We start from the raw sequence: 18,853 nt of genomic DNA, 5'->3' as shown, positions 1-18,853 counted from the left end.
GTCAGCAGCTACTGTCCCTGGCTCATTCCATTCAGTGCAAGTCAGAGTAATCTCAGGTAATGACAAAAAATGTGCATAGTTAATTGTGCTGTGTTGTGTAATATGGAATCATGGGGTTATGCAAGGTGCATAAACATATAATGTACATATAAAGAATTCTCAATGTATTTATGAATAAATATAATAAGTAAAAACAAATATATGTTTTGCATTTTTGTAGTTGATAGATCATTTTGACTTGATCATTTTATAAGTAGCTCACATGCTGAAAAAGTGTGAGCACCCCTAATTTAATCTATTTTAATTCATAGTGACACTATAGGGCAAAGAAGAACCACCATTTTGGGTTTTCAAACCTTTAAATCTTTTAAGGGCTGTAGATTGACTAGTGGGTTTGAACCAATGACCTTAAGACTGGCAGTTCAATGCTTAACCAACCAGCCACCATGGGTCCATATGTAGTTTCTCTTGCAAGTCCTTTAATATCTAATTGTTTTTCAAATATTTCTAACCTTTTTTATCCTACCTCATAATTTGTGGGTCTGAATTCATCTCATACTTAAAAGTAGGATGATAAATTAATAAATTAGCATAACTCAATAGCAGAAAATATAGTGGAACACCCATCTAAGAAACTAGAGTTGATGTGGTTTAGGCAATGCAATTTTCTGAATCTGTGCCCCAAATAACCCAGGAATGGGCCTGAAAACCAAAACACCAAGAAAAAAACTTTTGCTGTTGTAATATTTTACTATCTTTTCAGTAAAGCTTAAAACAATGCATTGTTTCCATTGAAGAAATTCTATATAAATTGGTCAGTGACAATTAGATTTTGCTAATGTATTTTGCTAATACATTCCCATTATTTTCATCCTGGCTGTTCTGTTTCCATTCATTTGGTCCTTGTATTTTGATTTAAATTAATTGTTGAAAAAAATAAAAATTAATTAATTGTTGACAGCCTGGCCTTTACTCATGGAGCCTCTAGTTGGGCTCAAAGCCCAAAACTTCCCATTAGTATTAGGCTATTTGGCACACGCAGGGACTCTTAGAACTCAGTAAGTTCCAATATAGGTTATCTATTAAAAATAAGAAATAAACTTTGAAAGAACACATGTGTTCAAAAAAATCACAGAATCTCATTCACATTTCTATAGTGTAGACTTGGTAAAAATCCCTAAACTAAGGAAAGTTAAAGTCTAAATAGATTCTCAATATGGCCCTGGGATATCATAACCCCCCCCACACACACATACACTTTTGTCCCCATCATGTCTCTTGTTTTGAGTAGCCTCTTGGGGTACCAGATCCAGGGTTACAAGGCAAAAGACATTGGCCAGCTTTAGAAACATAGAACTGTTAACTGTTACGATTTGGGAGTTATGGCTGAGCCTGGACTTAGTAAATTTGCAGTATATTTTGGGGGCAGGGTTGGGGGTGGTAAACCCATTAGACAATAATGGTAGGAAATCATTTAGGGCATTGGTTCTCAACCTGTGGGTCACGACCCCTTTGGGGATTGAATGACCCTTTCACAGTGGTCGCCCGATTTATAACAGTAGCAAAATTACAGTTACAAAGTAATAAGAAAAATAATTTTATGGTTGGGGGTCACCACAACACGAGGAACTATATGAAAGGGTCATGGCATGAGGAAGGTTGAGAACCACTGATTTAGAGGAATGAAATATGAAATTGGAATTATGTGATTTCCCTCTTGATTTAAAACTCTTCTTACAAATTAAAGCGTCCTGGTGGCATAGTGGTTATGCAACGGGCTGCTGACCTCAGGCCAGTGATTCAAAACCACCAGCCACTTCTTGGAGAAAGACAATACCCCCTACTCCAGTATGAGGTGCACTCTGGGAAACGCAAAGGGGCAGTTCTACTCAGTCCTATTGAACCCCTGTGAGTCAGAATCGACTCCACCGCAGCGAGGTGGGGTTCTGGTTCAGTAGTGGATTACAGGTTGCACTACTAACCACTAGTCTTATAGCCCACTACACCATCAGAGATAGGCATACGCACAGATTATTAAAATGTGCCGGGGTTTTATGGAAAGGTATATACAAAGGAAGGGATGATTTGTATCTAGATGATTTGGATCGGGCTTCACAAACATGAACTTGGACATAAAACTTAACTAACTTCGCAAAGTAGAAAAGAGGCCGGAGGGAACATCAGGTGAAGAAAACAGCGTGTGTGCTTGGAGTAGAGCAGGAAACTTGGGGGACGACAGAGGCTAAATTTTAAGGTGATTATTGCAAGGTGGCCAGCAGCATCCTTGGTATATTTGGGCCTGTGGTTGTAGACACTGTGTCCATCCATCTCTCTGAGTGGCTAGATTTATGGAAGGCTAGAAACAGGAACTCTCTGCTGATTCTCTGATGAGCATTTCATCCTGAGAGAGAAGAGAAGACTAGGGGAATCCACCTTAGGAGAAATGTACATGGACAAGTTTATTGTTGAGTTTTCATGTCATATTGTTGATGCTATCTAGTGGTAAGGACCCCTGGTGACGTAGTGGTTACACGTTAGACTGATCCCTGCAAGCTCAGCACTTTAAACCCACTAGCCACTCCTGTTGGAGAGACGACTTTTCTGCTCTGGTAAAGGGGCAGTTCTATCTTATCCTATAGGTCTGCCTTGATGGCAGTGGATTTGGCTTGGTTTGGATCTTGTGCTAGAAAATGTGATATAAAAATGATAGTGAGCATTGAGTATATTTCATAATAGAAAGAAGTGGTTTGGATCTTGTGCTAGAAAATGTGATATAAAAATGATAGTGAGCATTGAGTATATTTCATAATAGAAAGAAGTAAAGTAAATGACAGTAAAAGACATTTGTGGAGATCAAAATAATTTGACCATAAAAACGTTTTGATTTCTAGCATTTGTTAAATCGCCCCCTTCAGCAACATAAGCACATAAATGGATTGTGATCAAACCCCCTATTTCTTTGAATGTGTCTGAAGAGTTCAAGGGCGACTCAATGCCATCCTGTGAGAGAATCAGTCCTGCTCCTACTGCACCGGCCTGTCCCAGGGAGCCCAGTGCAAATTAGGACAAGTCATTCTGCAGGAGCTGAGGTTGAAAGACTGGGGTTGTGGGATCTGGATTTTAAATGCACCCCGATATGAGGGGATACTGGAACAGATATCTGAATTGCCCCCGGACCATACCTCTCTCTCTCCGCCCCAGAATTTCTGGGTAGGCCTGAATGCATAATCATTCACATTCCCAGAAGAGGCACTAATATCCCTTATCCTGCCAACGACAGCCATTCATCATGGTGGCGAATGCCAGCCTGTGACCACACCGTGAAACAGTGAAATGGGTAGAAATTAAAGTTGCTCTCACTGGTTCTTTTTCTAGTATTTTTTTCTTCTTTTTTAATCTAAGAGAGCCAATAAATGTGTTCTGTTTCCTTTTGTAAAGTCTCAAATGTGAACATTTCTCACTCGGGTAGAACCATTCAGATGGTAAAGGAAGATGCGTCCTCATTTCTCCCTGCCCAAATTCCTCCAGCTATTCACAGGGACCATCTGCATCACTCACTAATGAGTTTGGACATGGTCCTAGGGACAATGGGGAGCCATCGGAGGTTGTTAAGCAGGGGAGGGGTATCATCAGATTTGTGATTGAGAAAGGCAGCTCTGGCAGCAGAGGGGATTGTGGGAAGAGGTCAGTTTGAGGGTTCCACACACCCTGCTGATAAAGGTTGCACCTACTGCCTCTCAGTAGACACAGGAGAGGAAGAACTGACAGGGAGAAAGTGGTACATTGGGAGGAATAGGAACAAGAGACACCATGGTTTCAGGCTGGAAGAAATACATTGCTACCTAAAAGTGAGAGAGTGCATCTCATCATTTTATTTCTAGCAATGGATGAAGATGGGATTTGTGAGCGATTGACACAGCGTTTTCAAGGTTTGCAGACATACTCACAAAACTATCCCACGGAAGGCATTACTATGCATGCTGTTACCAGCAGTATATGAGGGGCAGAGGAGCAACATGGCATTGCAGGCTGGTGCCCATCAGCAATCATTCAAATTCTGTCTCTGCTGCAATATAGCATAATTTGAGGTGAACCGCATCACCTTTCTTGCTCTGTTTCTCACTTTTAAAGTCCGAGCAACAGACCATAGCTAATTAAGTATCAGGAGGCTCAAATTACTTCTTAGGAGTGAAAGGTTTAGAAAATTGGGTGTCTTGGTAGCTCAGTGCCTGCGACTACCCATAGTCACCAGTCTATAGGCTTTTTTTTTTTCAGTCTCTCTCTTACTTACCAAAATTCTGCACTGACAAAATAAAGCCCACTTCCAAAAGTAGAGAGAATCTCCGACCTTTTGTCTTCCTGAACATACATTAGTATATTCCTCAAATGGCTCAACAAAAGAAATCATGAAAAAAACTGCAGGGGGGTTGGGGGTGGGGGAAGGAGGAGAAACTAATTCCCCCAGCAGAAAACAAACAAACAGAAAAGAAAAGGTGGAAAAAATTCCCAGGCAGAGGGGAACTCTGAGGTTCTGTCTTCTGAAGACCACGTTGCTTGCTTATAAATAGAATATTAAAACAAGCAACTGCAATTCTCCCTTTTCATATTCCCTTATTGCCTAATTTTCCTCCCATCCATTTGCATAATGGGTAAAAAGGCATCCATTATGCAAATGAATGATAGGGCTGTGAGGTTGCTGAAGCCACAACCCCGCTCCAGATGAAGAGAGAAGGCCACAAAGCCTCCAACATGCAGTTCCAGCAGACTATTTCATGAGCTGGTTTTACAAACGTTGGCGGGAAATCACTGAGCCTGGGCCATTCATTTGCATTGGGTTTATTTTAGAAGGGGCACTAACGATACCTTCCAGAAAATTGGCACAAAACAAGGCCATGCCAGTATTACCAGACATCAGATTGACTTTACAATACATTTCACTTCAAATGGTAAGGGCTGGTCCTGTGCACGTTACAGTTTTAAGCATATGCTTTGTGTTGAAGAAGAAAAGAGCCACTTTGCAAATGGAATTAGCTTCTGTTCTTCTAACCAGGCAAATTGACCTCATCTCCAAATGTTCTGCATACATTCAACATTTAAAAAAACAAAAACAAAAACGGTTTCAAGTATCAAAATACCACTGGCTTTCCAAAAGACTTCATGCTGTTAGACTGATAGTCATTTATATCTCTAAGCGCTATCAACAAAAACTGAAATGCTATTTTTCTTGGAGTTGTAAATTGGCTGAAACCGAAGGAGAATGTTCTATTTTCTCTTTCGAACAACACCTTCAGACAACAACACCTTCAGAACAAAAACAACCAAAAAAGAATTCCGCACAAAATTCCTGCGTGATTGTTCCCTATGGAATGAATCAGCCAAACTGAGTTGGAAATCTCTTCCCCAAACACAGAGAGAAAGTTTGGGGAAGAAAAAGAAGGTGGCAACAAACAGAAGTGACCTTTATTTCTAATATGGTTCACCCTTTACAATCCTTAGCGCTTTCCACATGACTCTTTGGGGGGCTTCTTTTTCTTGTATCAACCTGGCCAGAGCGTCAACTGCTCCTTGTGTCCCTTCAGGGGCATGCACGCAGCTTTCACCTGCAGCTACTGACCCGTGAGCAGTAGCAGCTGCAAAAAGCTAGGTGCAATAGTAGAAGAAGGTGTGTGTGTGTGTGTGTGTGTGTGTGTGTGTGTGTGTGTGTGTGTGTGTATCTAGATGTTTCTTAGAGAAAGATATCAACAAAACAAAGTCTTAAAATAGGAGCCATACTTAATCCACAAGGCATCCATTATCGCCCAGGTGAGCATGAGCAGCATGGCAGTGAAGACACACTTACCTGAGTTCAGAGCAGAAGGGGTTACTTCGATTTCCCCACCAGTTGGTTTAAATGAAGCCAGTTGGGCGGCCACTTCCCTCTCCAAAGCCTGTGGGCTCTGCCGATCTGCCAGGTTTCCACTGGGGCTCTCAATCTTGTGAAGTGGTTCTTGCTCGTCAAACACAGCAATCAGCTACAAACAAATCCACCAACACAAATTACTTCGTAGGACAAGCACACAGCACACACACGCTATCTGCTGGATGGTAATCTCTATGTGGTTTTAAAGAAAGAGGCCTCACGAAACTCAAAACTTCAATGTGACTGTGCCGTGACTTAATTCTCCAATTACTCTATCTACACGCGAGAGTAATTGTGGCTGGAAACCAGGCGCGGCGCATGCCCTCCTTGGTTTCTGTGATGCACTTCTGAATGCGGGGAACAACAGTGTCTTCCCTCCTTTCCTCGCCAGTGTCTCCTTAGTAATGTTCCATAAAGGAAAGTTGAGTATTCAAAGCTGAACCATAGGTTCACATGCTCTATGGGATATTTTTATTTCCCAGAACTAAAATACATGATAGGATCTCTAAAGCCATCTGTCCTTCTGGAAACAAAGGCAGGTATGTATGTGCATGTATATCATTTATCTCATCTCTCTGGCATATGGGAGAGCTTCCAAAATGTGCTGGAAAAAATAAAACGGAAAAATAATGGACTTTTTCTATGACCTGTAAAAATCCCTCTTGCATAAGACATCCTATGTGTGCATGTGAAATTTTCTTTTCTTCATTTTCTTTGTGAATAACTCTATATGTCTACTGGCTTAAACACAATGAATGCTAAGTTCAATGAGAATCCACATCAGTACTTTTAACTGAATTATTGTAAACGCCATCTACATTTTCTTTCATATGAGGTTTATGTGTTTTATCATTAATATAGGACCTTTTAATTTTCTAGTTTCATGTATTTTATAAAGTTAAAGGCAGATGGAACAAGATACCCAAGTAGTTATGTGCACACTTCCGTGGGGGGAACATTAATGGTGGAGTCCTCTGCAGTAGCATTTCTTTGGCCAGCGCACAATACCATCTTAGAGACATTTCAAAGTCTGAATGCAAAAGGAATCTCAGAAGGACCACTGTCAATCCAATAAAAGATCGTGTGTACAAATTTGAGATCTGCTAGAAAATCCTTGGTTATTTTTCATTCATTAAATAAAACAAACCTACTTATGAATCAAACATTTATTTGGGAAAGAGACTCAAAAGCCCCATTCACTGGAGACCCTTGTTGGCAATAGTATTAATAACACAAGTGCAAGGGTAACCAATCAAAACATCATACATTCCAAGTTCAGTCTTTTAAAAGAAATGAATACAATTAGGGGTATGCAAATTGGCAATTCAAAATTAATTTTCATAATTGACTACTCATTTTCAGTATGGAGACTTCTTTAATTGGAAAATCCAACAATCCTCTCATGGCAGGAAAAAAAAATTTACTCTAGGAATTGAGTACACAGCATTCCCTATTTTTAATTGGTAGTACTGCTGAACCGACTTGCGATAAGATAAAATGGATTAATAATGGAAGATTATTCCAGTATAAAAATAATCAGTAGACCTTTATCTTTTTAATCATCTGGCCAAAAAAGATGAATTTAGCACTTTAATACTATCATGGCCCCTGGGACATATTTTGTCTTCAAACATGGTCTGCCTCTTAAGTGTCTGGGGAAGCTGGTATCCCAGGGGTGGTGGTGCACGTGACCTGCGTGGATCTGAAGAAAGAGTTCTCAGTTCATCAATCCGACAATCATCCTCCACTTGGGACATACGTGTTCCATCCCACTAATTGTATCAAAGTCCCTAGTACTTCAACTTTACTTCCCCTGGTGTCAATTTGTCTTTCCTTACTGAAAAGACACAGCACCAAGGAAACTATCAAAGCAGAGAATATTCTAGTCGTGAAGGGGTTAAGTTATGAGAAGGCAGCACATCGATTTATTAAATGTGGTGAAAGGTTCATGCCCTTCGAAGTTCCTGAGTCACAACTGCCAGGCTGTGCTCTCTTGAATCAGACATGTTCATTTCATATGCCAGTCAACTAGGAAGCATGCGATAAGGCACCCAGAATAGTTTCATGTCAATTGTTCATGTTTGTACATGAACATTTTACTTTGGCTGTTTATCGATCATTAACTTTTAATATAACCTGTGTAACTTAAATACTTGGGAAAAGAGAAAAATTAGAATATCCATCAGAAGTATATGAGCATAAAGTATCTAATTCATACATCATTATCTATGGCTTGGACGAAACTTTTTTTTTCCTTTTGAGTCTTTAACATATTCTATATGATTATCTTAACACAAGTTTATAACATAGATAGTAGCAATATTACATCTGTTTATCAAAGAGCAGAATCGAGTAGTTCAGAGATTTTGTTTCCTAAAGTGAAAGAGTAAATGATAATTGGTACTGGAATCTCTTCAATTTTCACCAGAGTTTTCAAACAACATTGTACCAGATGTTAAAAATAAAGTAAGGCTGTGGTGAAGAATATCTGTGATTCGTACATGAGGCTCTTACATACCTTACCCATGTGAAATCCACCCTTTAGAGAGACCTCCAGTAACGCTGCTCTTCTCAGACAAGTGAAGACTTCCCTGATCTCAGCATCTCTTCAATTAACACCTGATTTGGCCTCTCTCCCAATCTCATGATTGACAGGAATTATCTCAGTAAAGTATAGTCTGGGCTCCTAGATGAAATGAAGTCCCTGTTCCTAGAGACACGATGGTTAAGTGCTCAGCTACTAACCGAAAGATTGGCTGTTCTAATCCGCCCCCAAGCTCCTTGGAAGAAGGACCCAGAGGGCTGCCTTCATAAAGACCACACACTGGGAAACCCTGGGGGCAATACGACTTTCTCACCGAGGTCAAGGCCTGTTTCATGCACCCGACCACCGCAACACTTCTGCACCGAAGAGGACCCGCTACTGAATCTATGGGATTCACTGTCTCTGATCCCATTCATACTGTCAGATTAGAGACTTCTCATTCCATCTCCTTCTCAATTTTGACCCAGAGCAGAGACTAAAACTTGCTTCTGACATTGACAATTCATTAAAATCTCATGTGGCTGGTGCCATTTCACCACACTACTTACTTTATCAGTAGCACATTACTAGGTAATAGGGGTCCTGGCATAAAACATCCCAGTGGCACATTAACATAAACCACTGCAGGAGACCTCCTACTGAAGGCATGCTGGCTTTTAGACTGTCCAGTGACTGCAAATGGCCATGCTGCTGTGGAAACCCCTCGAAATTACCTTCCCGTTGATGTAAGATGGACACAAAAAAAGGGAATTTTAGCTTTAAAATGTGGTTCAACGTTAAAAAAAAAAAGTGGTTTAACGTTGCCCATAGAGTGGATTTCTGTGGCATGCGGAAGACTGATCATTAGAAAATTAAAGGCTGCAGGAACCTCAGTCCTATGCAAAACACACGTGGACACTATTTGGCTTGGATGCTGTCCTTCTCGGCTGCCCTCCTCCCTCTGCCGCTGCCCCTTCTGTTCTCCTTCTGTGCAGCCAGCGTTCCCATCAACCTGGGCAGCACTGACCTTTCCCAAAGACCCCAGGATCCCAAACGATCTGTTCGCATGGCTTTGACATCTAATCAGAATTTCGGTTCCCACAGATCTCTGTCAGCACTTAGACATTTAATCCCCAGATACACACAGGAAGCTCAATTCACAAATACTCTATTAAAATCCCCACTCAAATAAATCTCAGAACGCACTTACCTGTGTAGATCTCAACCCCATTTCTTACTTTCCCTCTGAAGCACAATTCCATGTTGCACCACCTACGCTAGCAACTCCCAGTGATGGCTCCTGACCTCACCTGACTCCATTTTAGTCAGGTTCTCAAAGCTCTCTCGACAATGTCAACACCTTACCCAAATATTGCTAGATTCAAGGTCACTTCTTTGCCCTGAATTTAGGACAGGGTTGAAGTATTTCAAGGAGGAGACAGTAATTTCATTTTTCTTGAGTTTCTCGTTAATCTCTGGGTCTCTATTAATTTTCTTTATACTTATTGATCCTTATCTCCCTGCACTTGATCTCTAAAATTGCTTAGCACTGTTTAAGATTTCTAAAATTATTTAGACTTGTTTAAAATTCTTCAGAAATCAATTTGCTTGGGCAGTTCTTCTATTTCCTAGCTCAGATATCATCTTCTTTGTGCAGATAGATTCCAAATTTAATTATCCAGTCCAAACCTTTTTCCTGGACTTGATGATCATATAGTGTACTGATAAATATAGTATACATGTCCCAAACTGAGCTAGAGCTCATACTGTGTGTTTGTATGCGTATATAATACAATTTAACCTCTCAATTAACACTAACTCATTAATAGTCAGACCCAGTATTTTATTGTAATCTGAGTGTCACTTTCTTACCCTCTGCCCACAACACCCATTACAGTTGTTAGCAAATATAAAAGACACACTTAGGTTTTGGCCATTTGTCAGGACCACTTTACTCTGGGCTCATCATGCTTGATAAAGTAGGTGGTCAGCGAAAATGAGCATGACCCTCAGAAAGAGGGACAGACACTGGGGCTGAAGCAACAGACCCAAGCATGACACTTGTGATGATGGCGCAGGGAAGGTGATTATGGGGCTCTGGGATGAAACGTGAGCTGCCTTATGGCTGGGTTTGAACCACCAAACTTTCCAGTAATCACCTTTTTGCCACCTGGGAAGCCTGTCACCTCTGACCAGGACCTGTTATCTCTTCCCATCTCAGTTTGCGTGTACCCACAATGGTTCATGTGTTCATTGGCTCCCAATTACATTTCTACCCTCAATTTGTGACTGTTCTTTCCCACGCTCTCAGGACTCCTGTGCAGTCCTAGCGCCTCCTTTTCCCATGCCTCGGTGCCTTCACAGGTTCTCCCTGCATGAAACGGCCTTCCATGAGCTACCACATGGCTTGTTCCCTCCGACTCCCAGCACCTTCCTTAAATGTCTACCATTCTCTATTCACGCTGTCTAAATCGCAACATCTCCCTAGTCTTCTCTTCCTCTACATTGTTCTATATTATACAGTGCTCATAAATGTCACATATTTCCGTGTCCTTATTTATTGCCTGTCTCCTTGGCTGACTAACACATAAGGTCCAAGAGCACCTGGTTTGGTCTACTTTGTGGATGGCTGTCTATACGGCGCTCAGTGAATATGACATAGTAGGTGCTCAGTATATATGAATGGGAAAAGTGAGTAAAATATGAAGTGAGACATATAGTCAAACCCAACAGAGCAACAAAACAGAGGGTTTCTAGAACTTCATGTGTGTTTAGAATGAACTCACATTAAGTATTTTTAAAGTGCCTGAGTAGTATTGTTGACAATGTTTTTTGTTTATGTTTGCTATTACAGGGAAATAATGCTTTATTCTATATTCAGATTTGGAGGGCATTGGGTTTGCTCACATGATGCTCCTAAAATGGAGACCATGCACCCACTCTTTCCTCGCAGGTCCATTTTCAATAGGAAGCATCATCTATTTCAGTCTCTGCAAAGAGTGAACATGTCAGGGCTGATGGCGGGCAGATGGAGAGGCGGGGCCAGGTTAACAGGTTGACCTCAGACACTCTCCCACTTCCATTTCTCCCAACATGCTATCTTTAATTTATCAGGGAAGAAACTTCCCAACATTGCCCACGCTCCCCCTCCCCCAACCAATACCTGAATTGCAGAGGTAAGTAAACCTCCAGGTCAGGCAGAAGCATAACCTGGATTGCATCCTCTACCTTCAAAGTTAATGTCTCCAGGTTTATTTTACAAATTCATGAAGATTTTACATTTCATACTCAACCAGTTCTGAGTGCTTATTTCAATTTTTAAAGCTGTTTCCTTCTAGTCACCAATTAAATAAAAGCACCAGAAAGAACGTGCCATGTTGATGCTTTGTTTGTGAAGCACAAGGTCAAAGTGAAGTCAAAGTGCATTACTCAGAACACACCCACTGCAGAAACTGTGGCTGCGGGTCGTTGCATGCCACTGAATAGACTGCAACCCACAGAGACCCCATGTGACATAACAGATCACGGGGTTTCCGATTCAAAGGTTAAATTCAAGTATCCTCAGCCAAGTATGACTGGCTACTCCCACCACTCCAAGGGTACCTGAAAAGAACATGCAAAATAAGAGGGTCTTCTTATCCAGCAAATCACCCAGAACCTTATTTTAAAGACTGTTTTCATCTTTTTCTCATTCTCTATCTTTTCAAGGTCAAAAGTATCGTAATCAGAAAAAAATTCACCACCACCAAGGCTTAAAGGTTCAAAAAAAGTCAAAGATCTTTGGATAATTTACAGCACTTCTGACCTTGAATTACAGGCCTGATCTAAAGATCCAGGTGCCCTCTGAACCTTCACACCATCCATATCCCTACAAGGGATCAGATCTGTTTTGATAGTTCAACAATAAAGCTCTTACAATTAATATTACTGGTCATGGTGTATGTATGCACACACGTGTGAGTGTGTGTGTGTGTATCTCTGGGTGTAGGTGTGCCCACATTCACTGAGGGACAGCAGGGGTGTAGGTAGAATACTAATTCCCGTGATCAGCACTTAGGCGTGTTTGGGATCGTAGCTCAGAGCCAGGTACACGTGCCAGGTTCAACGGTCCTCTTCTTCATGCCCTGACTAAGGGTCCTGGCTTTCAGACTCAAGTCCCACTTGACTTGTTTATCCCCATTCTTCTTCTTTGTTGCTTCTCTTCACCACAGGGTTGACAGAGGAACAGAGAAAGTACCAAGATCAAACACATCAAAGAGGTAATTTTTGTTTTTCCTTTTATTCCTGTTCTTCATCACACAGGAACACAGAGCCGCTCTCCCGCGGCCAAGCTCCGGCCGCGCTGTCGGTTCTGTTTCTACCACAAGCAGAAGCAGTCTCATGCCTTGTGTTGGTTTTTATGCAGACAAGTAAAACATGTTAACCTTTGTTTGCTGTCACAGGGAACAGGCATCAATGTATCAATTAGCATCATCAAGATGCTTGCTCTGAGTTAGTTTCTTCACCAACAAGAGGATTCTTTCACTGTTACAGTCCGAGTTCTTATAACCTAATTTTTACCTCTTATTTGTTATATGTTACAGCTCTTATGCTTAGGCATCAAATGAATAACTCAAATATTCCCACCCTAATAAACTATACTTACAAGGTAGTGTTTAGCATTGTAATTGCACTGAGAAATATGAGGCCCTGTTTTAATTACATATCAAGTGAGGTAATGTACTACGAAGAAAGTCTCATTTGCCTTATTGAGTTCCTTCAGTTAAATTGCTAAACTTAATGTCTTATTATTTTTCACTGTTTCAAAAATATTCCACGTGACTGGCAACTTGGAAATAAAATTAAAAGACAAAGAAAGACAAAACAAAATTTCTTACAAAATAAAATTGAATCATTTGTCTTAAATTTTAATAAACACAATTAAATCTAAGGAAGACTGTGAAATTACAACAATTTCACAAGTAGAGGAAAACACATTATCACCTTTGGGAAGAGAGTGAAACACAGGCAGAATTTCATTTAAATGTATGCATCTGTTTGTAACTAAATAACAATTGGAGTTGTGAGCTAATTTTATGCCACTTTAAACAAAGGTTTCAAAATAAGTTCTCTTCCTTCATTTGATTTCTGACAGCTAGCTGGAGTGTTTAATCTGGATTTTAAAAATTAGCAGCGCCCCATTAGCATCTTTATCAGATGCTAGCATCAGATCTAGCCTCTTCATGGCAAGTAGGTAACAGCTCTGCTTTGCAGAAAGTTCAATCGACATGCAGTCAATGAGCTAAAACCAATTTCCATTTCTTCCTCAAACTGAAAATCCATAATAGTGACCTTGTAAACCTTTCTAAAATTTGAGGCCGCATTCTAAATAAAATTACCTGACTTGTTCTACGAGCTTCTAGTTCTCCCTAGCATTTTTAAAGAGATAGCTGCCTAAATTGCCATATTTTCACACACACACACATTTTCTCTTGCGGGGGTGAAGCACCCATATTTCAGCCCAAAGTAAATGTATCTCCTTTAATTTCTGAGTAAATTCCTAAGTTGTCTGGTATATAGAGAAAACACATTCTATGTTAAATCATATTTTTCTTTTGACTGATTTAGATGAACATTTCCATCCGACCAACATGCGAGAATGTGGAGCCTCTCTGGGTCCTGTTCTCTGGATCCCTTCATCACAGATGCTCACAAGGGAATGCCTACGGCCCTGACTTCTAGGGTCCTATGACTTGGCACAGACCCCATGGCAATGAATTAATAACAGCTCACCATTTTATTAAACAATACAATCTATTCCCATTGCCAGGGGCATACACACACATACACACACACACACACACACACACGCAACTGTAGACATACACAGATGTGCAAATGTACCTATATAGAATATGTAATACATGGACAATGTAGTGTTATATCTGTACACTTAATGTGCATGCTTTTCCATACATGAGCCTACACACATCCATTGACTCAATTCTTACCGTAACTCTTGCAATGAGGAGGAGCTATTCCGTAGGGTTTCTGAGACTATAAATCGTTAAGGGGGTAGAGAGCCTAATCTTCCTTCTGTGATTTGAACCACAAACCTTGCAGTTAGGAGCTGAATGCTTGACCCACTATGGTAACAAGTTTCCTTTTGTGTGTATAAAATTCCGTCATCATTTAATTTCATCGTTTCATAAACTTTTTGAGGCCCTCTTATGTATAAGTGCGTGTGTGTGTGTGTGTGTGTGTGTGTATCCTCGCACGCATGTTGTGGGTGTAAAAACCTAAACCCACTGCTACTGCATTGGTTCTGACTTCTGAGAACCTGATAAGACAGAAGAGAGCTGCCCCATTTGGGTTTCTGAGACAGCAGACCCTGACAGGAAGGAGGGAGGAGCTTCAACTTTTCCGTGAAGAGCATCCGGTGGGCTCAATCTGAAGACCTTCGAGTTCACAGCCTAATGTGCAATCGCTACAGCACTTATGTACAGAAGAGTGTGTAGACAATTACCATTATCTTTTCATTCCATTTTGTTCACAAACATTTTGAATGAAGCCCACTCATGCATGTGGATATGGACACACACACACACACACACACACAGCAAGCCTATTGCCATTCAATCCATTCTAATTCACGGCAACCCTACAGGAGGCTACTCTCTGGGTTTTCCAAGGTTGTCAGTCTTTATGGAAGCAGATGGCCCCATTGTTTTCCTTTGAAGTTGCTATGGGTTCAAGCTTCCTACCAGTTAGTCTCTGAGTGCTTAATCTTGGCAGCATTAACCCTCCTTCACACACACATGTACACAGATATGGAAGAAAAGTACCCATGTTTTTTAAACGAAATCCCTAATCCCCTATAAACATACTTATTAAAGTTTTTTTTTCTCCTGTCTCTGTCTGGTTCTGGTTCTAGCTCTATTTCTCTAATACACAGGCACACACTTCACATACAGTTTGATTGGGGGAATTTGGGAGTACCAATGCTTTATTTTTATATAAACAATACAAAAGCAAATACACCAGTGACAACTGATTTGGGAATATTGCTGTGAGGTCCCGCTTTAGAAACCCAATGCTGCTGATAGGTGCAGCACCTTGGATTCTCAAGACCTAATTTCATAAACTGCATCCTAATTTTTTTATCTTTTGAATGTGCTTTACTTTTCATAATTTTGAATGCCCATAAAATACAATATAATATTTACAAATTTCTGCCAAACCTTAAACAACTGTGCTGAATGTAGGAGAAAGGGTAAAGCCCATCATTCTTACCATTAACTCTGGAGGCCAGGAGCGCCTGGGAAAATCCCCTAATCTCTTCATTCTGATAGACCGAAGAGGTCATGGGCGTCAGGGAAGCCCTGACTTGCAAAGGGTTCTGGCTCTAGGTGGCACCTGAAATGCAGGCATTCCTCCGGAGTGGAATCGCCAATTTATTCACTCCAAGTTAGAGGAAGAAATAGAACTTTATCCAAAGGTGCCATCAGTGAGGAGATTAATGATAGCAGGCTCTCTTAATGGTGTCCTGTTTGAGATCAGAAGTATAGAACATAAATACCTTTTACTTTGGAATTTACACTTTGGAGAGTCACACATCCCTGTCCTACATTAACTCAGGTTTCAGGGTAACATGGGAAACACCTGTTGACCACGAACAAGCAAACAACAGAATGGTTCCTTTAGTGTGAGGCCCGGCTCAGGATGTCTTTGTTGACAAGAAGGCAAGACCTAACTTTCACTCCCTAACGGATAAATGAGAGAAGATTCTGAATAACCGACCCCTCTAGGTGACATGTGCATCCAGCCAGTTTGTATTTGAGCAAAATATTACGTTATTAAAATTCCATAAAGATTGCACTGAATAGAGGGGGCATTTCTAACTATACTAAATAAAATAACAAGAGGTACACAAGGACCCCATATGAACTCTCTTGTGAAATAATTTTTCCCTTGTTGTTACCTTCTATTACTAGTATCTTTATAAATCTGATCTGTGAGCATCAGGGAGTGACCATTTGTGAATAAAAGCATTAGCAAATTACACCCTGCAGCCCGTATATAGTATATATCCCAACAGCAAGACTTAAAAATATGCAAAGAAAAAACCAACCAGACAGTTACAAGGGCAGTTAGTCTGTTATGATTCAGGGGAGACCTAACTCCCTGAAGTCACACACAACACACCGTTTGTGACTGGTGGAAGGAAGTACTGCTTGTCTTCAGGCTCCAATTAACGAGGCATCACTCTTTGTGAGTGTAATACACCCACAATCATAATTACAAATCTTGACATTTAGATGGTCCCAAAGCCAACACCCGCCCCAGCAGGGTTAGCCGCATTATCCTCGGTTAAGGGTATGTAAAGCAATTAGAAGTAAAAGTAAAAGGTTAGCTCTACCACTCAGACCAAGAACGTTCGCAGCAGCCAAACCCACCTGCAATGGTAGTGTTAATTTTTTTTAAATACCGGCTTCGAAGCCTGGTCACCCAGGACAAGGGTGCGCTGTGGCTACATGGAATATTTAAGGGAAGTGCTTCCTCACCCATCAATCAGCCCCCTGACTGACCTTTGGAGAGTCTCCAGCAGTTCCTGACTGTCATGAACTTCTGGAGAAGGTGGGGCAACATTGGACTTGTCAAGAGGTTACTCAGGCAGCGCTCTGGCCAATTTACTAAAAGTATCTATGCTAAAGAGTCCGATCCCTAACCAGTCCCCATTAATCACATCTCATGTTCAAGGAGCCGTGACCTTCCCTGTATGTGCATCCACTCAGTGCTTTACTTGGCCTTGAGCGATGGGTGACCAGGCCTCCTCAGGGAGAAGTGAAGCTGCTGAAACTTGTGCTTAGGTTGCCTCGGTGACAGGCCAGGGTACAAGTGTGCCCATTGCACCTGTGTCGGCCCGAACTGACCTATTTTAGTTCTTGTTCCGTGAGCTTTGCAATTCCTAAACATCCTGCTTGCAGTGCACAAGCACATGCCAAAGGCGTACTCTCTTTGAAAACGCTTATAGTAGAGTAAGATGTCATTGTATTTCTATCCATCTATCAATTCTTTATCTGTCTTTAGAAGGTGGTGGCTTTGTCATCATTCTCTGCGGAGGTTTATTTTCTGAGAACTGTTGGGTTGTCTTCAAAGCAGAAGGATTTCTTTCTTTTTTTTTTTTCTTTCACAAAATAGGCTGCTCTATTTGTAGCCAAGTCTCATAAATTAAAATACTTGTCAAAATAAATGAATAGTATGTTTGTTATATTCGTGACTTAAAATCACATTTGATTGCATACTCATTAATCCACAAAATTAAGCAATACACCCTGGATTGCAGTCATTAGTACAAATAAGCAGGGTTCTCCCAACAGTCAGATGCAGTGGAGAACACTATATACCATTTGTTTCAAAGCAGGGGATGTTGATGCACAAATTGGTGTTCGACTTCAAAGGAATTCTTCTGGAAGAAAAGGAAATGCAGACATAAATAGTATTTATAGCCTACCAACAAGCAGGGTTGGGAATCAAAGTTTCCTAATAAATGTTAGATGGAGAAATTGTAGAATGGATTTTGAATTGAACTTCAAGAATGAGGCAAAAGCTATTTTGATGTGACTTGGGGCAGATGGGAAAATGGAGGTGACTTTTATTTCTAGCTAGGCTGGCAATCAAGTCGTAAGAGAGAGGGTGTCCACATAAAAGTGTCGCCATCATGTAACAGAGGTTTGCTCTCCCTTTTGGAAAATTTTGCATGGTTTTCCTTTCCTAGCCCTCTCCTTCCTTTATGCCGAGCACTGTTCTAGGAGCTTAGGATATAAAATCAGTCTCCTCCAGTTCTGTCATCTACAAGACAGGGATGGTATTACTTCTCTCACAAGGTTTCTTACGATTGTGAAATGAATTATTGGTTACCTCTTGGAACACTGTCAAGCACCACATAGTTTGTCACATACACATACCCCTCCCCCCATGGCCCGCTACCATTGAGGTGATCCCAATTTATGTTATCCCTATAGGACAGAGCAGAACTCCCACACGGGGTTTCTAAGGCTACAAGTCTTTATGGAAGTAGATTGCCTCACTGTTCTGCCTTGTAGCAGCTGGTGGATTTGAACTACCGGTCTTTCAGCTAGCAGCCCAGTTGTTGTGCCATCAGAGTTCCATCTATATGCATGTATACAAGAGTATGCAGGCACAAGAGGGGGTTCGCAGGCACAAGAGGGGGTTCAAAAAGTTTGTAAAAAGTGGAATGAAAAGATAATGGCATTTCCACACAAGTGTGTGTCTGTCCTGGCACTACATTTGCAGACTGGAGTGACATCACGATTAGACCTGAATTGGAAGAGACTACCTGGTTATAGTGTTGTTGGTAAATGCCAGAGGGGCAGATTTCAGGCTGGAAGGAAGCCCGGGGAGGTGTGAGCATGTGCCACTGAAGGGCC

General features: G+C 41.0%; 1 protein-coding gene across 1 annotated transcript in view; it reads right to left on the bottom strand.

Moving 5' to 3' along the window:
- Positions 1 to 18,853, bottom strand: part of PARD3B (par-3 family cell polarity regulator beta) — a 1,175,277-nt gene that overhangs the window by 727,301 nt on the left and 429,123 nt on the right. The window contains exon 3 of the mRNA XM_045296697.1: positions 5,840 to 6,011. Within this exon, the coding sequence (XP_045152632.1) occupies positions 5,840 to 6,011 (172 nt within the window). The remainder of the gene's footprint in view (positions 1 to 5,839; positions 6,012 to 18,853) is intronic.

This window comes from Echinops telfairi, unplaced genomic scaffold (genome assembly GCF_000313985.2).
Source record: "Echinops telfairi isolate 266 unplaced genomic scaffold, ASM31398v2 ScPeMD7_3;HRSCAF=10, whole genome shotgun sequence".
Classification (NCBI taxonomy): Eukaryota; Metazoa; Chordata; class Mammalia; order Afrosoricida; family Tenrecidae; genus Echinops; species Echinops telfairi.
This window is presented reverse-complemented; position numbering and strand designations above follow the sequence as displayed.